We start from the raw sequence: 24,763 nt of genomic DNA, 5'->3' as shown, positions 1-24,763 counted from the left end.
GAGAAATCAGCTGACAGCCTTATGGGAACTCCTTTCTAGGTAACTCCTTTTCTCTTGCTGCTTTTAAGATTCTCTCTTTATCTTTAATCTTTGGCATTTTAATTATCATGTATCTTGGCGTGGTCCTCCTTGGGTCATCTTGTTTGGGACTCTCTGTGCTTCCTGGACTTTCATGTTTATTTCCTTCACCAGGTTAGGGAAGTATTCCATCATTATTTATTCAAATAGGCTTTTAATTCCTTGCTCTCTCCTGGCATCTTCATGATGGGAATGTTGGTGCACTTGAAGTTTTCCCAGAGGCTTCTGCAGTCCTTCTTTTATCTTTTTGCTGTTCTGACTGGGTGTTTTCTGCTTCCTTATCTTCCAAATCTCTGATTTGATTCTCTGTTTCATCTTTTTATTGTTGATTCCCTGTAATGTATTGTTCATTTTAGATACTGTATTCTTCATTGAAGACTGGTTCTTTTTTGTGTTTTTTTATATCCATTTTTATGTTTTCTGTTTCTTTGTTGAAGTTCTCACTAAGGTCATCTGCTCTTCCCCTAAGTTCAGTGGGGATCCTTGTAACCAGTGGTTTGAACTCTGTATCTGATAGATTTCTTGTCTCTATTTTATTAAGTCTTTTTTTCTGGAATTTTTTCTCCTTTTTCATTTGGGGGATGTTTCTTTGTCTCCCCATGTTGGCTGCCTTTCTGCATTTGTTTCTTTGTATTAGGTAGAGCTACTATATCTCTTGTTTTGGTAGAGTGGTCTGATATAGTAGCTTTCTTGTAGGGCCCATTGGCGCAATCTTCCTGGTCATCCAAGCTGGGCACTCAGGGTGTGCTCCCCATGTGGATTATGTGCACCCCACTTTTGTAGTTGAGCCTTGATTGCTGTTGGCACATCTGCTGGAGGGATTCACCTACAGGCTGATTGCCTGGGGGACTTGTTGCAACTACAGTGGAGATCTGCTGTGCAGGAGCTGTCCCCATGGAGCAGGACTCCCTTTATTATTGGTGGGAAATGAGTTCTTGTGGTGTCACAAGGAAAAGAATTTCCTTAGACTCACACAGGAGGATGGGGCTCTGTGGTATGGTTTGTTGAGGATGTAAAATTAAGGGGGTTCCCTTCCTGACTCTGCAGTGTCCTATTTCTGTTCGTCTCGTCATGGAAAATGACCAGTCTTGCCTTTAGTAAAGCCAGAGCAAAAGCCAGTACCCAGAGTTTCTGTTCTATATTGCAGTTCAGTCCAGTTCAGCTCAGTATCCAACTGGCGTAGCCTGTTTTTCCAGCTGTAGTCTGTTGCTGTGCTGCGGTATGCAGGCTCCCTCCTGAAGCCTGTCCCTGTGGCTGCTAGGGCCACATGACCATGGAAAGAATAGTTGCAGGCACCGTACAAGTATGGGTCACTTGGGTGACAGAGAGAGAAAGAGCACGCAGATGTGGTGCGCATGCACGAGGTTCCCCTGGGATTTTATTAACTTGGATTGGGGACGGACCAGGTGCTTTCAAAATGGCCAATCAACTTCCCAGGCTTTCGCCAGCTTTGAATGGGTCCACACTCCCTATAGACTGACAGGCCTGTGTGATCTTTTTCCTCATTCTGTGCCCCCAACAATCTGGTCCAGGGGTGGGGGAAGAGAGAAGTATTATTTCCTTTGTTGGAGCAATGCTGTAATTCCCTGGAGTGGGAAACTGTAATCTCCTGGCTAGTTAGGAGACTCATGCTTGCCATTTTATTAAGCTCAATGTGTAGTTCCCTTTGTTCCCCGTTTCTAGCTAAATACCAGTGGTAACACCTTCAGTGGGGTTCTGGTACCCAATGAGTTTACCCCTTGAGTGTGTCAGTTGTGGAGGTGCTTTAGCCTAGTCTGAAGCTGTTCACCATGTGTGATGGCTCTGTGGCCTCTGGGGAGATGTAGGCCAATATCAGCTGCTTCCTGTGCCTTCCCTGCGGCCACCTGGCATGAATGACAGAGTAATTTGAAGAAAGCTAGAACAATGGCCTCTGGCAGCACTTTTTTTCTGGGAGAAAGATGCCCTCTAACTCTTGCATCAGAGTTCCTCCCAGTATGTCCCTGGTGCCTTTTGAGCTGCTGTTCCAGCACTTGCGCTCAAAGTAAGTGAATGGAGTAAGTCTGTGTGCGGATCCTTATGAAGAATGCACGAAACTCCATTGCCCTCCATCTTACTCAGCCACAATTCCTGCTAGTTTTCACAGCCAGAAGTTATGGGGATTTCTCTTCCTGACACTGGAACCTTGGGCTGGGGGGCCTTAAGGGGGGTTGGGACCCCTCACTCCTCAGGGGGACATCTGTAGCAGAGACACACCCCCAGTTTTTTACCACTGGCTCATGTTGGTGTAGGACCACCCTGTTCCACATTTCTGCTTTTGACAGTCTCAATGTGACTTCTTTATATCCTTAGTTATAGGACTTCTTTTGAGCTACATTTCAAATGGCTCTGACTGATGGTTCTGTAGTTTAATTGTAACTTTGATGTGATTGTGGGAGCCTGTGAGTATCCCATTTACTTATGCTGCCATCTTGAGTGGAATGGTAGGTCACTTTTTGATATTGACTTCTTGCACTTAGCACAATTCCTTTGAGATTCACTCAGGTTATTACATGTATGAATAGTTCATTCCTTTTTATTGTGCAGTAGTATTCTGTATCACCATTTGTTTAGCTGGCCCCTCTTTTTAATTTTTTAAAGATTGTATTTATTTTTGGAGAGGGGGACAGGGGGGAGAAAGAGTGGGAGAGAAAAAACATCAATGTGAGAGGGAAACATTGATCAGTTGCCTCTTGTACATGCAGACACAAAATTGGGTATGTACCCAATTTGTTGTTCCACTTATTTACGTATTTATCGGTTGACTTGTATGTGCTCTGACCAGAGACTGAACCTGCAGTCTTTGTGCATCAGGACAATGCTCTAACCAATTGAACCACTTGTCCAGGGCTCTCGTTTTCTTAAATAGCAAGCTTAGGTTATTTATTTGAGGCCGCCTTCTCTGCTCACATAAGCATTTAATTCCTGTAAATTTCACTCTAAGCATTGCTTTAGTTAGATATGACAAATTCTGATGTTATATTTTCATTTTTAATTAATTAAACATTTTCTAAATTACCTGAGAGCTGTTCATTGACGTATGGGTTTTTTAGAAGTATGTGATTAAATTTCAAGTATTTAGAGGTTTCCTCTTATAATTTTGTTACTGATTTCTATTTAAATCTCTATGGTCAGATAACATACTTTTAATTTCACTACTTTTATTTTTGTTAAGATCTGTTTTATGACCCCAGGATATGATCTGGCTTAATGATTGTTCTGTGAGCAATTGAGAAGAATGTGTATTATACTGTTGATAGGTGGAATATTCTATGAACATCATTGGTCGTTGGCATCCAGTTTCTCTCTGTCTTTGCCAGTTTTCTAGTTGTATCGATTACTGAAAGGGGAATGTTGAAGTCTTCAGCCGTAATTATGGATGCCTACTTCTGATTGTAGTTGTTAATTTTTGCGGTACGTATTTTGAAGTTCTATTAGGTGTATAGATTGGGTTGGCCCAAAAGTTGGTAAGATTGCTCTAGCAGCACTTAGTTGTCTTTAACTTCATTTGGATGGAACAATTCTGTTAGATTGTATTATGATAGCTGTCATATATCTGCATGCATTAAAAAGAAACTTACCAAAATTGGTGAATTTTTGTGCAGCCATTTTAATATTGAAGGTGGAAGAAAATCTGCAACATTTTTGGCATATTATACTTTACTATTCCAAGGAAGGTAAAAACGCAACTGAAAAAATTGGTTTGTGAAGTTTCATGCTGGAGATTTCTTGCTGCACGATGCTCTATGGTTGGGTAGACCAGTTGAAATTGATAGCAATCAAATTGAGACATTTAATTGAGAACAATCAATATTATACCACATGGGAGATAGTCAACATACTAAAAATATCCAAATCACGTTATCCAGTAACGTTATTGGTGAAAATAAAAATGTGTCTTTTATTTTATGGAAAAACCTAAAAGAACTTTTTGGCCAACCCAGTACTTATCAGTACCCAATACATACTATGGGATAGTGATAAAAAAGGAATGGAGTAATGATACACGCAATCTCTCCGGAAAAAGCCCAGCCATTGTTAGTATAACAAGAACAGTTTGCATGATATCAATGTAACCTGGCAGCCAAGGAGAGTGGACTGAGTTATCTGGGTGATTTGATGTTTTTCGAAAAAACTCTGCAGGAGATGTGAGCAGGCATGTTGTCGTGACGAAGCTGCTTAATCACTAGTTACCTGTAGCTGCGGCCTTCTGAATCATCTGAATAGTTTCTGCAGAGGAATGTTCAAGCTTAATGCAAAATTCGATGCAGATTCATTCCTCTACTCACTCAGTCATTTTGAAGGGATGGCCACACAGTACACATGCTCACTCCATGGCACCTACTGCTGCTACTGATTAGTATAGTGAAATTGTCATTGTTCACGCATGCACATTCCAGTCCACTCTCATTGGCTGCCAGCTTATATTGGTGTTGTGCAAACCATTCTGGTTATATTAACAGTGGCTGGACTTTTTCTGGAGAGACCTCGTATTTTAAAGAACTGAGGTGAAGAATCATTGTTTATATTTACTGAGATATTTACTTTTTCTGTTGCTCTTGCCTCATTCTTGATACTCTGAGTTTACTTCTAAAATCATTTCCTTTCTGTTTGATGAGCTTCCTCTTGTAGTCTTTTTGAGCAGCTTTGCTGGCAAAAAATTTCTTTTATATTCCTCCGAGAATGTCTTTAATTCACCTTCATTTCTGAAGGATATTTTTGTTAGATACAGAATTTTTTTCAGTACTTAAAAAAATGGTCCACTTCCTAATGAACCTCATGGTTTTTAATGATAAATGTGTTTTTATGGTAATGATTACTTCCTCATAAGTAATACCTGCTTTTCACCGTTGTTTTCAAGAGTTTTCTTAGTTTTCAGCAGTTTATTGTGTCTGGCTGTGAATTTTTAACCTTCTATTTTGGTAAAGTTTCCCCTGCCCAGAGAGAATATCCGCATTGTTACCTAGTGTCAATCAGGGGTCTGCAAACTGTGGCCTGCCACCACCTCCTGTGACTTTCAGCCTGTCTCCAGTTTCTGTAACTAAAGTATTATTGGAACATGTCTACACCCATTTATTTACATATTGTTATGACTGCTTTTGTGGTTTAGTGGCAGAGCTGAGTAATTGTGAGAGATTATGTCTCTTGAAGTTTAAAATATTTACTGTTTTACTCTTTTCACAAGAAGTTTCCTGATGTCTAGTGTAGGTGGAAGGACATTTGAATTTTTTCTTTTGAAATTTCTGGCTTCAAAATCTTTTTAGTTTATCCATGTAGATTTAATAGTCTTTTTACAAATATCTTCCATACAAAATTATAACAAGGTATAGTATGTAGTATAGGGTGTGTACAAGAATGCTTCCCCCTACTTAAAAACCCCAAATAAGTTTGGGCAACTTTTTTTTTTTTGAAGATATAACAAAACATAGTTTACCTTTCTTTGAGAAATTCATTGTAACCTCATAAGGCAAATGAAATAAGTTACTGTTAAATAACTGGTTTATGCTAAAATGGAATTTAATTTTTAAAAAGCTAGGCATGGGAAATTTAAATTAAATATAGGTTATAAATTGTTTATTAATGTTATTCATAACATTAAAATGTATTGACTGCTGAAGAGTAGTGCTATTAAAACTATGAACCAAAGCAATGTAAATAAAAGTATAACTTAAGATACCATACTGTACAGGAGTTTGAAAAAATGTTTTATTACTGAATCACACAATCAGAATCTAATATAGGTTTCTTGATTTTTTTTAAAAAAGATTTTTATTTATTTTTAGCGGGAGGGAGGGAGAAAAGGAGAGAATATCAATGTGTAGTTGCCTCTCGTGTCCCCCTATTGGGGATCTGGCCTGCAACCCAGGCATGTGCCCTGACTGGGAATCAAACCAGCAACCCTTTGGTTCGCAGGCCAGCACTCAATCCACTGAGTCACACCAGCCAGGGTGCCCTTTGATTTCAAATGATATCTTTGCTTGGTTGAGCAATGTTCGCTGTAGGTCCCTCCCTACTTTTCATGACTTTGAATATGCCTTGCCAATCCTTTCTAGCCTCCAAAGTTTCTTTTGAGAAATTGACTGACAGCCTTATGGGAACTCCCCTGTAGGTAACTCTCTGCTTTTCTCTTGCTGCTTTTAAGATTCTCTCTCCATCTTTAACCTTTGGCATCTTAATTATGATGTGTCTTGAAGTGGGCCTCTTTGCATCAGTCTTGTTTGGGATTCTCTATGCTTTCTGGACTTGAATGTCTGTTTCCTTCACCAAATCAGGGAAGTTTTCTTTCATTATTTTTTTCAAATAGAGTTACAGTTTCTTGGTCTTCTCTTTTCCTCCTGGCGCTCTTATGATGCGAATGTTAGTTTGCTTGAAGTTGTCCCGGAGACTTCCTGCATTATCTTTGTTTTTTGGATTCTTTTTTCTTCTAGCTCTTATTGGTTGTTTTTTTGTTTCTTTGTGTTCCAAATTACTGGTTTGATTCTTGGCTTCATCTGCTGTACTGTCGATTCCCTGTAAATCTGTAAATTGTTCATTTCCATTATATCCTTCATTTTTGCCTGCTTTTTTTTTATGCTGTTGTACCAATCACTGAATTCCTTGAGCATCCATATAATCAGTGTTTTGAATTTTGCATCTGATAAATTGCTCCTCTCCATTTTGTTTAATTGTTTTTCTGAAATTTTGATCTGTTCTTTCATTTGGGCCATGTTTCTTTGTCTCCTCATTTTGGCAGCCTCCCTGTGTTTGTTTCTGTGTATTAGTTATACACACTATGACTCCTTGTCTTGATAGCATGGTCTGTAGGCTCCAGTGGCACAGCCTTCCCTATCACCTAAACTGGGTACTCTCCTCTTGTAGTTCAGCCTTGTTTGCTATTGGCAGGTTTATGGGAGGGATTTACCCAGGCCAGTCAGCTGCAAGACTGTCTGTGACCAACCTTTGCCCTCTGTGGAGGATTAGCTGTGCTGGGACGGTGGGTGGTGCTGTGTTGTGCTCTGTAGCTGTCCACTGGGTGTGCTGGCTCTGGGGTTTCCTGGATGGTGCAGGTCAGGATCAGACCCCACCTGTGTTCTGCCCTGGGCCACCCAGCATGAGCTACAAAGCAGTCTGCAGATGGCTGCTACTTGAGCTGGGCTTCAAGGTTCCCAGGCAGAGCCAAACTGTGACCCAAAGCTGGTTGCTGCTAGTGCTGGGCCTGGGTCTGCTTAGCCAGAGGCATGGGGTTGGGGGCATCCATGTGTTGGGTGGGGTGGAGCGTCAGGTTAATGTCAGGGTGAGGCAAGCAGTGCTTACCAGATTGGTGGAGTCTCAGATATGGCTTTTGCTGCTGCTTGTGGCTCTGTGGGGCAGGGCTTAAAGAAGGCACAGTGGCCTCTGTCCCACCTTTCTGTGTGGAAGAGAGCTTTCCCTCAGCTCTTGCCTTGATGCCAGACACATTCCCCTGTGTGCCGTTGTTGCCTTTCAAGCTGTACCCTGGTGGTGCTCTAGTTCAGAGGGGGTTCATCTGTGTATGTTTGGCAAGGGCTGTTTAAGAAGAGCTGCCAGGGTTCCAGGAGTTTTTTTTCAGTGACTCCAATCCCGCTCATTTTTACAGCCAGAACCCTGGGCTGGGATACTGGTGTGGGGCTCTTACCCCTTGCTTGTGATCTATCTATCCCAAATTTTTATCTGCTGCACCTGGGTGTGGGACCTGCCTGTTCAGCATCTCCTTGTCTCCTACCCTTTTGGATTGATGTGTTTTCTTTCTGTAGTTGTTGGATTTCCATTCACCTTGATTTCTGATGGTTCTGAGTGATAATTGGTCTGTAGTTTAGTCGTAATTGTTGCTATGGTTGTGTGAGGAGGCGAGTCGTGTCTACCTACGCCTCCACCTTGACTGGAAGTCTGTTTCTGCTTATTTCTGAGAACAGTGATACTCTTTTTTATAACAGTGATGTAGTTATCAAGTTGATAATTTAACAATGATGATTTTATCTGGTATACAGTATATATAAAAATCTAATTAGTTCTTATAATGTTCTTGAGAGCAATTTTTTTTCTAGTCCAGTATTATATATTGTATTTAGTTGCCAAGTAACCATTTATCTTTAATGGACTATTGGTCTTAAAATCTTAAGTATTGAATTTTTGTTCTTTTAACAGCCAAACCTGGTGGACAGGTGAAATGTCAGTATATTTCTGCCGTGGATAAAGTTATATTTGTGGATGACTATGCAGTAGGGTGTAGGAAGGACCTTAATGGAATCTTGTTGTTAGACACCGCTCTGCAAACTCCAGTTTCAAAGCAGGATGATGTGGTTCAGCTTGAATTACCTGTTACAGAGGTAAGTTGAAATAAGTATTAATATACTTTTCTACTTAATATACTCTCAGACCCATTAGCTGTTAAATGAATTTAGGTTGTCCTTCGAGGACATAAATAAAGCTCTATAAAAACAAAGAATTAACTTACTGATCACAACTTTATTTAAATACTTGTCTTTCCTGTGCATAATTACTTAATGCTTGTTGAACTGGTATTTAAGTGTGAACTGTACAGATTAAACCACTGTAACATGAGCCCCAAATTACAATGGCTCAAATAAGATATTTTCTTTCCAGTAGAAGTGCAGGGCTAAGTGTTGGGGTAACTTTGCTTACCTTACTACCTAGCTTCTACCTTGTGGATCCAAGACAGCTGCTCCAAGCCTCATTTCCCAGTCCTCGGGAAAGGGAGGGCTAACTCCAGCGGAGCACAATGTTGTGTGATCCTCCCAGCTTCCTTTTTCTTTCCCTCCTTCCCTGTGTTTCTCTCTCTCTCCTCCCCTTTTCTCCTTCATTCCTTCTTATTCTCTTTCACAAACTCTCTTACCTATGCCTTTTTCATATTTATCCTGTTGGCCAGAATTCAGTCATATGACCACATCAGGCTGAGAAGATAGGTAAGGATGTGGCTTATATTTTTAAGTGTTAAAAAAAAGGAAGTATAAATATTAGTGGACAACCAGTAATCTTTTTCTTTAAGGTTTTATTTATTTATTTTTAGAGAGAGGGAAAGGGAGGGAGAAAGAGAGGGAGAGACACATCAGTGTGTGGTTGCCTCTTGCACACCCGCTACTGAGGACCTGGTCCGAAACCCAGGCATGTGCCCTGACTGAGAATTGAACAGGTGACCCTTTGGTTTGCAGGGTGGCGCTCAATCCACTGAGCCACACCAGCCAGGGCTACAACCAGTAATCTTTGCTATGTACAATATCATTTTAATAATCCCAGTTTAAAATTTCAGCTATATGCATTTTTCTGTAGTGTTACATATTCATTACTTAATTTGTAAGTGCATCCAACTTAAAACTTTTTGTGTGCTTTGATGTTTATATCATATAATTTGAAAATACATGAAAAGTTTTTGGAATTTAAATAATTTTAAGTAGAATATAAAAGATTATAATGCTGTGATCCCTAAAAAAGTGAGATAATATTTCTGTCTTAACACCAAGTTGTGGGATATTCTTTTGCATTTGGGAATTGATGTTGTTAGTTGATAAAATCAACATAGTATACTTTCTATGTGTAGGACATGGAAAGTGTCATTGTGCAGTTTAGGTGTTTTTATTCTCTCTAGAAGACTTATTTTTTTTGTTTTTTGATTTTGTTTTTTTTTCAGAGTTCACCTTTTTATTGACTATGTTACAAAAGAGGTTTTAATCGAAAAGTCCAAAGCCCATGTCATCAGCAGACTCCTCAGAATCTGTATTTTTGATTTCACTTTCTTCTCTTCAGCTGGGGTAGTGGTGGTGGAGGGGGCAGGTGCACCAGCCCCTACATTGCAGGCGAGGCTCCCAATGTTTGCAAACAAGCCTGGCCAGAAAGGGTTCAGCATTTATACCAGTTGCTTTAATGAGGGCATCGATCATATCCTCCATCACCATCACATCATCTCTATGTAGGATAAAGGCCGAGTAGGTGCAGGCGAGCTCGAAGACAGAGGCCATGGTGTGGGCGAGTGCTGGGTGAGCACCTCTGGGAGCAGTGCCAGTTGCTGGATGAAGTCAGGGCCTCACCCCAGTGCCGCTGCCTTAACTTCCTCAGAAGGACCAAGCACCTTACCGGCAGCTGTGGAAGGGGCTAGAAGGAGTTTTAAAAGAAGATATCACCATATTTCTACTTGGATTTCACACTGTCATATCACGGTTTTCTATTATGTTAGTGTTGAAATCGTGGCTGGCAGTTAAGAGTTCTGAAAACAGAGTAGCTATCTTTTTGTCATTAGAATGGCTGGATCTGGGGGCATGTCTATAATCTTTAAACAGAGAATTAATTAGTTCTGTTTGTTTTGAACATTGTTTTTCCTCTCCCGATTTAAGGAATTTAGATCAGGTGGTATCTTAGTAAAGCTGATACCTTAATAAAGGATTTATATTTATACTAAAAAAATGGTATGCTATTCACATTTTTTAAAAGATTTTTTATTTATTTTTAGAGAGGGAAGGGAGGGAGAAAGAGAGAGAGAGAGAGAAACATCAATGTGCGGTTGCTGGGGGCCATGACCCGCAACCCAGGCATGTGCCCTGACTGGGAATTGAACCTGCAATGCTTTGGTTCGCAGCCCGCGCTCAATGCTATTCACATTTTTCAAAAAGAAACTATAGAATCACAATAAAATATTTGAACATTTATATGAAGTAGACCCCAAAGTCAGTATTTTTCCTACTACACTGACTGAAATGCTAGGTATTTAGCTGGCTTCTACCACCTCCTCGACCTTGCTGGCTCATAACATTGGTTGCTGGATTTCTCTCTTTTCACCTAAATAATTACAACTACGTTGTTCACGTAATATATTGTTTCTAGACCTTCCCATACCTCAGGCGTCCTTTACTGTACCACGTTAGTTGGTTACTCTCTTGCCTAAAGTGTGGGGTTCGTATGTTTGCTTGGATCAATGTGGATGTATTGTTTTCGTATATCAACCACTTGTTTTGTTAAGGTAGTTCATATTAACATATGGGTAACAATGCAGAGGACTTTTATTTGACCTGCTGAGTGCTTTTCATGGTTTTGAGTAGTTTGATTATTTAAAGTTCGTTGAAGGACTTTACATTTATGTCTTTAAAATTTTACCTTTGTCATTTTTGTTCATGGTTCCAGCTTGTCAAGTTTTTAAAAATCCTTGCCTTGGTTTATAATAGCTCCTGTGTGTTGAAACTTTACTGTGTGTTAATACATTGGATCCCCTGCTTTATGTCATTTAATTTTGTAGTAGCCCTTAGGATCATTATTTGATTAAGTTTGTTAAGAAAAGTAAAAGTAAGCAAGCTTTAGTATAGTACCTGTCAAAATCATTACAAATCAAAATATTTGAATGAGAATCTGCATTTAACATTTTTTTGTTTAATTTTCTGTGGTCATCTTTTTCATTTAGGCACAACAGCTCTTATCAGCATGTTTAGAAAAGGTAGATATTTCTAGTACAGAGGGCTATGATTTGTTCATCACACAGCTTAAAGACGGTTTAAAAAATACATCTCATGAGACTGCAGCAAATCACAAAGTTGCTAAGGTAAGAAAATTTAAAAAATTACCTTGTTTGGGTTTATAATGGAAAAAAACCACTTATATACTTTTCACCTTTTTTGTTTTTATACTTTCGCGTTTGTCCTCCTTTGCCCCCACCTGCTTTGGAAATATCTCAATTTTAGATTTTTCTGTCTTTTAAAAAAATGTGCTTATAAGTCATTTCATAGTCGAAACTATTTTGTCGAAACTATTTTGTCGAAACTGTTGTTCCTAAAGCTCCTGTGCTTCTTGACCATATATTGGTCGAGAGGCTCAGGTTGTGAGCTTCGATGAGAAATAGAGTATGTTTTAGGAAATGGGGGCATTTTGGACTTTCTTTGAAATTAAAAAAAAATCTTTTTTTAATGGCTAGGATGTGTGGGAGATGGTGCTTTGAATTAAACCCTAGGATATATTTTATTAGTTTCTTTTGTGTTTTTCTTTTAAATTCTTTGCTAAATTATAATTGTAATACATACAAAGTTTCTATACTGAAGGCTATAACATAGAAGGTAGAAGCCATTTTTCTAAAAATAAATTCTGCATTTATAACTTTTTTGCTCAAGTACAGTTGTAATTATAAAAAGTACAGTGATATACTGTCGTAGTCTCTTTGGGCTGCTGGGACAGAGTACACTGACTGAGCAGCTTGTAAACAGCAGAAATTTATTGCTCACAGTTGTGGAGGCAGGGAAGTCCAAGATGAAGAATTCAGCATGGTTACCTTCTGGTGAAATCCTTCTTCCTTGTTCATAGCTGGCGCCTTCTCCCTGTGTCCTAACGTGGTGGAGAGGTCAAGGGATCTCTTGGGAGCCTCTTTTGTATATATGTTAACCCCATTCACGAGGTTTTCTACCCGCATGGTTTAAGTACCTCCCAAAGGCCCTACCTATTAATACTATCATCTTTGGGGGTTGGGATTTTTAATAGATGAATTTTGGGGGTGGGGGAGGGGAAACAAACATTCTGACTCTGGCATATACTTTGTGGGTTTTTTTTTTAACTTAAGAATTTATCTTTAATATCCTTTTATATAAATCCTCATAGATTATCTGCATTTTTCTGGTGCTTATATTGGATTTTATTCTATAGATTACAATGATTTTATTAACCCTTATTCCATTGAAAGGATATTTTATTTAGAAAAAAAGAAACCATACTGTGTGTTCCAACAGAGAGTTTATTGTAAGGAATTGATTTAACAGGTGTTTGAGAACCAAAAAACTGAAAAACACATTGAGGAGACATGCAGATGGAAGCAGCTCTTCCCTAGGTCTGGAGGAGCAAGAACTCAGGTCAGACCCTACAAACGTAGAGAAAGGGTCCCATGGCTCTGGCACATGTGAAGCCTAGAGCTTGTGGAACTGAGCCTCATATCTCTGAAGAGAGGAGCTAGTTAGCTGATGTCGTACCTCCGAGGGAGCACTATGAGACTAGTCCTGGGAATTCTAAGAAAACAAAACAAAAATATGCTGGAAGAATCAACTGCTGCTACCAGGCCTTTTGTTGAAACAATGCTGACAGCAATGACTAGTAATAGCAAAGAGCAAGGTTTGCTCCCCTTATCATGCTTTCCAATTTCCATCCTGTGTTTCATTTGTCAGAACCCACTAGCCAGGAAAGTGGTTGGCAGAGAAGAAACGTAGGTTGTAGAGTCCCAGCCCCAACGTGACAGAGCAGAGAATTAATGGGTAGGTTTGGAGCTAAGAGACAGCTTAATAATGGGCACAGTCCACCCCTTTGCCTTCTCAGCATCTCCATACACACTATAAATATGTTTTTGAACTTTCATACTACAAAAATGCTGTGCTTTTTACTTAACAAGAGGCACTGTTTGTTTTTTCAAATGAAGGATCTGTCTCCCCATTGCCAGAAAGGAGAGAAACAAACTTCCAACAGGGATTTTATCCATCCCTAGAAAAAAATTAACTACTGCTAAAAGTTAGTTACAGTCTCAACTGTTTAGGTAACAGAACTCTGCTACCTAAAGACTGAATTAACTATAACTAAGAATTCTTACATTAAAAAAATAAGTCTAGATATATGTCTGTATCTCTGTATTTGTCTAAATCTCCACACATCTGTCCATTTATCTATCCACTCATCAATTTATGTAATAAGGGAAGAAAATATACATAGCTGCTCTGCCCCTCAGTTTTATAGTGAAGAGGATATACATGACATTTATAACCTCCTTATTATACTACCTATTACGTATTCCCTTTGTCTTGAGTCAGCATCTCAACTGGTCAGGTGTCTTTACATGGTGAAGTGACCCAGGTCTTCACTCTTGCAGGATCCAGATCTGGTGCTGAGTTTCAGCTGCTGTAATCATGCATTCACTTTCACTGTTGGACATAAAGGGACTCAGCGGCATCCGAGAGAATCTCCTGGGTTCTCATTAAGTTCTGACTGCACCTGTTATTTAGCATCAATCTAATTTCCCTTGTTTGTCAGTTTTAATCATACCAACCAGAAGAATAACCTTATTTTTTACCTCCTACTGGGTAGCAGTGTTAACACATAACTCAGTGGAACCGTTGTTGTACCCTGGTGGACTCTTCTTTCCATGGGACATAAGACCTCAGAGCGTAAAGCTTAAAACAGAGCTTGTGAATGGGTTATTAACTGTAATACTGACCCTGCTTGGGAGAAACTGTATCATGTATTTTTGGTTGATTCAAAGCATAATCCTGTGAGGTAGAACCCCATCCTTTCAGACATCTCTCTCAATTAGTAGGGCATTAGACTGTTTTGTCAGGCCAGCTCCTTCTTGATACCAGTGTTAGACCAGACCATCTTATAGGCAAAAGCCTATTGTTGCATTTTTTTCCCTTTAAAGTACTATCTTGGTTAGATGCAAAGAGTTGTGTGGAAAACCATGCTGGTGTCTAAGCCATTCTGCTAGTCTACAGGCAGTGATGTAATATGGTAGAAGCATTATAGGCAGAACATGTAAATATATATATATTCAGAACACATTTCTATTACAGTGAAGACAAATTACTGCCCAGTTCTTAACGGAAGGAACCTAATATAATCAATTTGCAATCAGATAGCTGGCAGTTCCTCCTGGAAAATGGTGTCATACTGGTTGTTTAGCTTTGGTATCTGCAGATTAGGCAATTAACAACAGCGGTAATATGGTTAGTCTTGGTGAGGGGTCGTTCCTCTTGTTGGACTGTGCTACCCTCCCCATCTCTTTGATGGCATTTTGAGTACAGGTCCACTGGAGTGGCTGTGGAGAGAGGATGACTGACATTGATGTTAAGTGCATATTTGTCTGTTGCCTGTGGAATGGTTGCCTTTTCATATATTTAACAAATATTTTCACACTCTGTGTTTCTTTTGATAGGTCTAGCCATAGACCTTTACCTTTCACTGGTTAACAGCCTTCCAATCCTCATCTTCCCAACTGCCTGACCATCCAGTCAAAACATTATTTATTGTTCCTTAATCACTGAGGATCTTTATTTCTGACTAATTCTCAATCCAGAGGACAAGAACAGCCAAATGTACTGATTGAAGTTCTGCCCACTTGAGAAGGTTTACCTTCACCACTGTCCTGATTGGGGCTGTGATGCTGCTGCCATCCACTTTGGGGTGGCATCAGTGTAACCTGCAGAACCATCTGTAAATCAGAGCAGGGTTTTCTTCTTCAGTTTTCTGCCATCATAAGGAGTGCATTGTGGGATGGGGAGGAGGCATTATGATAGGAGTAGGTATTCGGCGGGGGGCGGGGGGGGGGGTCTGAGTTACTTGCTTATTCACCTTGTCCAAAAACTTGCCTTTTGGGCTTTCTCAGGACTGATCTCTTATAAACCACTTGAAGGATACTTGTTATCATGTGCCTAATATTATAGTTTAATGTGTCAGATAATGCCTTCTTTGTGATGGATAGCACTGATTGCATAGACATTTGTCGAGTGGATGGGTATTAATTTCTATTAGGGACTACTAAGAAGTCAGGAACTGTTTCTTAAGAGGAGAGCAGTTGTTTATGGGAGAGGGCATGGTTTTTCCCTACTCTTCTGCCATGTGGTTGACCCAGTTCAGATTGGCAGGGACTCCTTAGAGCAGGGGTCCCCAGCCCCCAAGGGAAGCTGTGCTTCCTGTCTCCCAGTTCCCCCAACCCAGTCTACAGCAGGAGGTGGTGGTGGGGAGCAAGTGAAGGTCTCCTGAGCCCCACCTTCCAATCCCCCACCCTGAGCCTGAGCAGTGTCTCCTGTCCCCCGCCAAAAGGTTACGGACCTTTGCCTTAGAGCGTCTTTACTTGTCGTAGACACTTCTAGTGTCATTGAATATGCTCAAACACTATAAATGGTAGAGCTTCACAGTTCAGCCTGGCCCTCCAGCAGAACTTCTGGTTCTGTACCTTATGTATTATTCGATAATTAAGTTAGAGCAGCACACTGAAATATGATGAATATTCAATCCATCCAAAATCCAGTTAGGCCCACGAAGCATTGAGCCTCTTTTTCAGTATTTGCTTTTACAAGTTGTAGCAGCTTGTCTTGCACCTTGGAGGAAATATCCTGACAAGTCCAGGCCATTGGACCTGCAGAAAGAGGTTGCAGGACTCTGAGCTTTTCGGGGATAATTGATTCTCTCTGGCTTGTGGGTGTCTTACTAAAGCATTTCAGTTTCTTGCTACTTTCTCCTTATCTGGACAATTAGCATGATGTTATCAATGTGGTAGACCACTGTGGTGATCTGCAGGATGTTAGGTTGATCAGGATTTCTATAGACTAGATTATGGTAAAGAGTATGAGATTTAGTCCTAGGGTAAGACTACCAAGATTGATTGTTATGGCAGCTATTTTTGGATGGTCCTTTAAAATTAGTAGAGGGAAAAAAGTATTTGATAGAAATGTAATTACCTACCAGATATCAAGGGATTTTGATCTGCTTGTATAATGATATACCATCTGGAACAGCAGCTGCAGTTCAAGTCTTCACCTGGTAGTTTACAATCCACATTCATTCTTTGAGATCCATTTACTTTCGCCCTGGCTGGTGTAGCTCAGTGGGTTGGGCGTCACCCTGCAAACCGAGAGGTCACTGGTTTGATATCCAGTCAGGGCACATACATGAGGCGACCAATTGATGTTTCTCTCTCACATTGATGTACTTTCCTTCACTTTCTCCTTTTCCCTCTTTCCAAAATCAGTAAAAGGACACGCACGCACGCACGCCCCCCCCCCCCCCCATTTACTTTCTGCATAGGCCAAGCAGGTCAGTTGAATGGACATGAGATAGTTTGATTACCCTTGTGTCTTGCAGATCTCTTTCAGTGGCCTTAGGGAATAAAAGTTGTAGGGGCTTTCACTTGGACTTTCTTGCCTAATAGTTCTCAGAGCAGGTGAGAGATAAACAACGTAGGAATTTTTCTAGTTGCCTATTCTATATCCCTTCTAATTATGCATGTGGGAACTGGAGAAACTGCAAGATAGGTTCAGGGCACACAGAGCTCACTGAGGCAGCCTTGGGCCAAAGCTCTATTAATCACTTGACGGGTCATAAGGCCCCACTTTCACTAGTGGCCCCTGTGATGGTTTAGGTCAGTTCAATGATGCTGTCTTATACTATCTGGAAGATCACAACGTTTTTTGTGCTCTACCACGTGGTGACTGTAGTGAAGTTCAGTGCCGCTGCCTTGCAGTGCCTTAAAGATCACAGTGTTTTTTATCCCCCAGTGCACAGTGACTGTAGTGGCGCCCACAGGTGCCTTTGGTGAAGGCTGGGAATGTGATTTATAGTGTACAGTTGAGGCATTGTTGTAGGATTCTTTCTCAAAGGGATTCAGACTCTTTTTCAGACAAGAAGCTCTGGACATATGAACAGGTTAGGTCTAGAAACAAAGTAGGCAGCTTTTGTTCTCTGTTTTTTTGTTGTTGTTTAGCAATTTAGGTCATATTTCCGGACATAGGTTTTTCTGGATACATGTTGTAGATAAGTAATAATTTAAGTAGACTGCCTAGAGTGTGCTAGACAGAGATAGAAGATGAAGATGATTACTTTTTAGATTTCTAGGAGAATAATACTTAATCATTTTTGTGGTCTAACTTTTTAAGTAATTATTTTAATATTGAATAATTGTGGTTAACATTTTTCAAATGCCAGCTCTGTTAAACACTGTGCGAGTCCTCACGTAAGCTCTCACAAGAACATTATGTGAATAGGTATTTGTTTTCCCAATTTCATTCATGTGAACAGGAAACTGAAGTTCGTTTGATGTGGGTACTGTAGCTGATGGTGAAGATGGGCTTGGAATCCAAGTCTGTGCAACCACAAGACCTGTGCCTTTTAGTTGGTACTTTTGATGAATTTTATTGACCACAGCGATAAATACATACAAATGTGCTAAGCCAAAGTAATTTCTCATCTGCCTCAGAAGTGATAAATTGTACAACTGTATTCTTATGAATGGAGATATTTGAGTGCCTTGTTTGTGTTTAGCATTGTATATGTGCTGGAGGAATATGAAAAATTGCAGGTAATTTTAGTTTTCCTTGGTTGTGGATGGGATATGTGAGAAGATGTGTCACCCTGTGGTTCTAAACTATCTTTTTAGGGTGATAAGTTGTGATTTCATTGTTTTCATAATTGCTTGCAAGTTTCTGTTTAACTGATGAATTAATGAAGTAAACTGACTTGAGACTGATAAGTAGTTCTTTATTTTATAATGTATATATTTATGGTTTTGCTTAAAACCACTGAGTACATTTTCCTTTGCTTATACTCTTCATTTTCTTTCAGTGGGCCACAGTCACATTTCATCTTCCTCATCATGTGTTAAAATCCATTGCCAGTGCCATTGTGAATGAACTCAAGAAAATAAATCAAAATGTTGCTGCCTTACCTGTGGCGTCCTCAGTGATGGACAGGTTGTCTTACCTCTTACCTAGTGCACGTCCCGAACTCGGAGTGGGGCCTGGCCGTTCTGTGGACAGGTATAACTTCCTTGCTTATAAAGGGATAGGACACTGAGTTTGAATTGATGAGTTTTTGAATTAACTAAAAACAAGTATAAATTTGATGATTAAAAGTTTTTCAGAACGTTAATGAAAACCATTGAGACTGTCATTTCTATTAAAATGCTGAAGTGAAGTAAACTGCCACTTGAATTGTTTCTTGTTTTGGTGCTTGGAATGTATTTAAAAGGATCATAAAACTGTATTTTGAAAATTTTAGCTTCTTACTTGCCTAGTAAATAGTCAATTTAAAAGTATTGTAATCATTCACTATATAAAAATTATTTTTCTCATTGAAATTTTGTAATGTTTTATGATTTTCTTATTGATTTGAGAGAGAGAAAGAGGGAGAGGGAGAGAGAGAGAGAAACATTGATTTGTTGTTCCACCCTTTTATGCATTTTTTGGTTGATTCTTGTATGTGCCCTGACCAGGGATCTAACCCTCAACCTTGGTGTAGTGGGACGGCATCCTAATTGAGCTACCAGCCAGGGAGACATTTGGTGACCTTTGAGATAAATTTGGATAAATTAAAAACCATGCCAGAATCTAAGTATAAGAACCACAAATTATTTTCTTCTTAAAAATATGAAAAGGGTTAAAAAAATTAATGAGGACAATTTTGAATTAAGATTTTTATGTTGCCTGCCCTGGATTTAAAACATATTACAAAAATCATACCTCAATCATCATGTTTTTTAGTAGAGATTTATTGAGGTTCTGCTTTGAGTAAAACTAATTAAAAGATCAGTAGTGCATTCATTTAAAATCTTAAATGATTTGTCACTTGAAATAACATTTATCAGTGACAAAATAACAAAAGCAGTGAAATTTAAAACTGCTATACTGAAATATTAAGTTGAAAAGTTTTTTCACATTTGCCTTCGCATTAACATTTTGTTTTCACATTTTCATTGACGTAAATTGTAACTTTCTATGCTTTTCTGGAGTACATTTATAAATGGTACATGCTGATGTTAGCAAAGGCACTAGTAAAGAAATTAACTTTTAAAAAACTTCTGTTATCTTATGTATGGCTCTTATTTAAGTTTGCAGTATTTACTGGTTTATCTCTTGGTAAACTGAGGCTTTGCTTAATCAGTAGCCTTTTTTCTTAAAGATTTTATTTACTTATTTTAGAGAGTGAGGAAGGGAGAGAGAGGAAGAGAAACATCAGTGTGTGGTTGCCTCTCGCACACCTCCACCGGGGACCCAGCCTGCAACCCAGGCATGCACCTCGACTGGGAGCTCAATCCACTGAGCCATACCAGCCAGGGCAATCGGTTGCCTTTTTAAAAGTGGTTTTATTATATAAGTAACTTCTGTGAGTTGTATTAAAATTTGCAAAGAATTTTTATATTATATAGCAATATTGCTATCTTTTAGATAAAGTATAGAAACTCATTTTTAATCTGAATAACTATCAGGTGGTATGTGCTGTGGCTTTCCTTAAAATATTCTTTGGAATATGTCTAGAGAGGGAGAAATGTGTACTTAGAATAAATGTTTCTTGTCTGAGAGCTATTCTTATCTTGAGATTATAAAACAGCCCCTCAGAGCTATTTTTATTGCAAACAGTAGCAGGGATTCTAAAGAAATCAGTGTAATATTTTATTTTAGGAAATACATTGATTGGATAGGATATTCAGTGTTTCTGGAGGTGTTAAAATGTCTCAAAATACTAATTTTTATGTTGTCTGTGGTACTTGTTTCATTAAAATGAATCTAAGAACCTTATGAGAACCTCAGGGGACTTAGGCCTGTTGGGGGTTTGAATTAGGTTCAGTTGGATGGTATTGCAGTTCTGTTTGGTTATAGAACTAAGGAGATGTTTTTCTAAGGCTGATACAGGTCTTAAAGTCATCCATGGCCTCTCAGGGATAAGGCACTTCTAACCCAACAGCATTGCTTTTTTCAAACCGGAAAACAACTGAGTTAAACATAAGTTCACTAGCAGTATCATAGGAAATCATGTACTGATTGAAAGAAGAAATTGAAGAGAAAATATTTTTCTGGTCTCATTGTGATGACCTTTACCACGTCCTCTTTTTTCCCCCCTTTCTATTAGCAATTACACGTTTGAGTTAGGAAGAATAAATTTTGCTTACTAGTTTTTTCTTACTTGAAGCCGTTTGGACTTTTTCTGATTTTGGTACAATCTTTTAAAAAAATACTCTAATGCTCTGTTACAGGTTCACACTCAGTGAGTTCATATATTTTACTATGAAAACATAATGAAGATTTACTTTTTTGATAATTTCGTGGAGAGTACAACTTTTCCTGTAAAAAGATTTCTCTGGAGAAGGAACAAAAAACTGCCTTCTACTTAAACATACAAACTTAGAAAACACTTTCTTGATATGGTTGGGGTAAAACCACTGTTCGGTTGTGGTTTTAGCCACCTACAGTACAGAACTTGGCTCATGATGAAAGTGTATGGCTCTCTGCCTCTACATTTCTAGATTTTGTGTTCCTTGTTTGGTAATTATGTAACATCAGTTAATTAATGAACCCCTGAAATTGTTTATAATTTGCGTCCATCAGTCAGATTTTTTTTTCCCTACCCTGTTTAAGGGAAATTCTTAAATTGATCATTTTTAGTTTAAAATACAAATTTGTTTATGGCCATTAGACCCTTTCCAGTTTTTGTTGATTTATAGTGGACTATTTTTTTTCGGTGTGAATAGGAGTGTCATTGTCATTTGATGCCTAACTTTGATTACATAAAGTATGTTTACTTTTAGGTCATTAATGTACAGTGAAGCTAACAGACGGGAGACATTTACATCATGGCCTCACGTGGGTTATCGATGGGCACAGCCAGATCCCATGGCTCAAGCTGGATTTTATCATCAGGTAAAAAAGATTATCAAAAAAATACCATTTTATTCACCAAAAACCCCACAACTTTTTCAAAAACATATTTTATATATCCTGTCTGCGTGCTTGTATGTATACCTTATCTGAGTGGTTTTTGTTCTTATATTTTTGATTATAATATTGTTTTCTGTGTCATGTATTGTGTATGAAAAGGAAAGAAATTGTTAAAGGTAGCTAACAGCTGAGTTAATGCTTCTTCACAACTATTTTTTTTTATAGAAATATAGGCAGTATTTTTCAGGTATGCTTTTTTAAAAGTCTTCTCTTTGGATATGTGTTTATTTTCAATTTTTGATTTCTTCATTCATAACATAGTAATAGCTATTTAGGTTAATTCAGTAAAAGCAACACATTATAGTTATTCCTGATAATTCTAATTTTATTTGGGATGCAAGTTATCCATATATAGATAACTGTAGTTGCAGCATTGGAAGTAGTAAAATACAACCTGAATACAGAATGTATTAAAGAACTGATTAAGACCTTGTGCAGAAAAAGGAATGATTTAGTCAAAGAAAATAGTCATAGTTGAGGGGAAAGGGGCGGGTCTACATTGTAAGGATCAGTGTGACAGAAGACAGGAGAATGGGATGTTACGGAGAGTTTCACCAAACTAAGTAGAGGAAAGTTAAGAAAAATTTTTTCAGATAGGCATAATTACTAATTAAAAGAAACTTCAGCTGAGTGTAGTGGACTGGCTTACCACTGTTTTACCATTGATAAAGTCATCTATCTAATACTTATGTGTCAGTTTTACATAAAGCTTGTTTATTTAATTTTAAAATTCAAAACTTTGAAATACACTGAAGTTACTGTTATGAAGAATCTAAAGAGTGATTATTCCTTGATTATCTTGAAGTGTTTCTGAATATGTTAACTAAAATTAAATCAGAATATTTTAGATATTTGAATATTTTATTCAAAGTTTTTCATATTTTTCAATTAGAGTGGTTTGAAGACTGGCTAATACTAGAATTACTGGAATTATTTTCTTCAATTAAGGATTAAATATGAACCATTTTTCTAACAGTTTCTCTTTTTGGTGTCATTTTCTAAAATGGTCTTTGCGAAGCGATGACTTGATATTTATCCTGTTGTATTATTATTCATTGTATTGCATCTTTGAAAAGAGATCACATCATAAATTGTCTAGAATCTTGTATGTGTGCTAGGGGCTGATTATTTTTTACTTTTTAAAATGAATAATCAGTTTATACCTGGAGACATAGTAAGTGCTAATTAGAGTAGGTGATCAAAAATAATAATACTGGTTTTTAGAGGTATGTTTCTGTTCAGGTGTGGTCATGTTACTTTATATATAGGTAGCATGTTGTTCCATGCATCTCGAAGAATCTTACATGAATTAGGTTCACTAGTTTGTGTTTCTTTTTACTGGCCATTTCGTGTGTGGTTGTATGGGATTCAGTTTGTAATAATAAAGCTGTTAAACTTTCCTTTCTGTAGTTAACTTTATTTCAAATACTTTAGTAATATAAACAGAAGATGCTAAATCAGAGATTATGTGTGTGCTTCCATGTTTGATTTAGTGGTCATTTTCTGATGAAACAATTATTCAAATAATTGAGGAGGAAAGTTTGTAAACATTTGCAGGATTCAATGTTATTATTTGAACCTAGTAGTATTTTTTCAGGATAGAATTTTACCTAAATTTATTAACTTTTTTAGAAGAGCTTTTATAAAAGAGCTATTTTAATATTGATTAACCTTGTCTGTCTGCTTTATAAATTTGCAGCCTGCTTCATCTGGAGATGATAGAGCCATGTGTTTTACTTGTAGTGTGTGTCTCGTTTGTTGGGAACCTACTGATGAACCTTGGTGAGTCTTGATTTTTCTGGACATAACAGGCTAAGTTAATCCTATAAACATGCTTTTAAATTTTATTTATCTGATTTAGATATAATAATATTCATGCTTTTCTGCCATCAGTGTTTTTGTCTTTGTCTCAAGAGGATGAAGTAGCACTGTCTGTGCTCTGTCACATCACTTGGCATGCAGTGCCAAGGTCATTTCACTTCCAGCTCCAAGGTCATTCACTTCCTAAAATCTGTACTTCGAAATGCCAAAGAATAGACTTAGACTCTGAAAACTAGGAGGCTGTGATAAAATAAATGAAAAGGGCATGATTAGATTCAGCTGTTTAATAGTGCTCTATTGAAGGCAGGCTCAGTGAGGAATCCACAGAGGAGGGTTTTATAATTTACATTTTAAATTTGGGGGTAATTTTAGGGAGTCTGGGGTGATTTTGATCACCTTGCTTGAGTATTAGAGAATAATGTATTGAAACCTCATTTTTACAAATAATTACTTTGAGGCCCTATTAATAGAAATAGTAATAATAATAGCATATACAGGACGTGGAGAAAGTAGGTTTATGGTTGTTTTTGTGGAAAATAATACAATGATAAATAATAATACAAGAACAAACTTTATTTTGTATACTCACAACTATAAACCTGTTTTTGCCTTATCCTCTATTTGTATAATCTATTTATCAGATATAATCCTAAGCATTATATATATTTTTACCTTGATATATATATTAAGCACTTTATATATATTTATATATACATTATATATTTATATATATCATTTAATACTCACATTAGCCCTGTGCTGTGAAGCAGATATTGTAATCATCTTTGTTTTATTGAAGGGAAGTGAGAATATTCTCTAGTTTAATCCTTATAGTCAATCAGATAGGAATTATTATCCCATTTTAAAATAAAGTAAAATTTGCTGAAGGGGCATATGGATAGTAAATGATGGAGCCAGGAATTGGTTTTAAAATATATCATCTATTTTGTACTAAAATTAGGTTGAGACCCTTGCATGTTAATCAGTTGAAGTGAATGGGGTGAACTTGTTAAAGCCTTCTCAGGTGTACCTATGGATTCCAGGTTTCAATGGGAAATACTGTCTGAAAAATTGAAGTTGCATCACTCTGCAGATTGAGTTGACTATGAGGACTTTCCAGTTTAGGGTATGGTTCAGTTTGGAGCTCAGTCTTTTCTCTTAGAAACCATACCAATTTAGTATGTAGTTTTTAGTTTCTCAGACCGATCCTCAAAAAAGTTATTTAACACATACCTGAAAAATTATATTATGATATTGTCTGATGTAATTTTATTCATAAATATTTTTCTGTGGGAAGTTGATTCAAATTTTTAATGTAGGTACTTTAAAATCCATCTTTTCTTGACATGGTCAGGGAATCAAGAATTCTACCTTTTTGCTCTAGGATTCTGCATTCCTCAAAC

General features: G+C 38.0%; 1 protein-coding gene across 8 annotated transcripts in view; it reads left to right on the top strand.

Moving 5' to 3' along the window:
* Positions 1-24,763, top strand: part of BIRC6 (baculoviral IAP repeat containing 6) — a 199,318-nt gene that overhangs the window by 15,576 nt on the left and 158,979 nt on the right. For all 8 annotated transcript variants that reach the window (XM_045827786.1, XM_045827785.1, XM_045827789.1 and 5 more), the window contains exons 2-6: positions 8,239-8,420; positions 11,498-11,635; positions 18,391-18,584; positions 21,350-21,461; positions 23,239-23,321. In XM_045827786.1, the coding sequence (XP_045683742.1) occupies positions 8,239-8,420; positions 11,498-11,635; positions 18,391-18,584; positions 21,350-21,461; positions 23,239-23,321 (709 nt within the window). The remainder of the gene's footprint in view (positions 1-8,238; positions 8,421-11,497; positions 11,636-18,390; positions 18,585-21,349; positions 21,462-23,238; positions 23,322-24,763) is intronic.

The sequence above is a fragment of the Phyllostomus hastatus genome, unplaced genomic scaffold (assembly GCF_019186645.2).
Source record: "Phyllostomus hastatus isolate PE091 unplaced genomic scaffold, TTU_PhHast_1.1 phas_scaffold_78, whole genome shotgun sequence".
NCBI lineage: Eukaryota > Metazoa > Chordata > Mammalia > Chiroptera > Phyllostomidae > Phyllostomus > Phyllostomus hastatus.
Note: the sequence above shows the minus strand (reverse complement) of the source record. Positions and strands in the feature narration are given on the sequence as shown.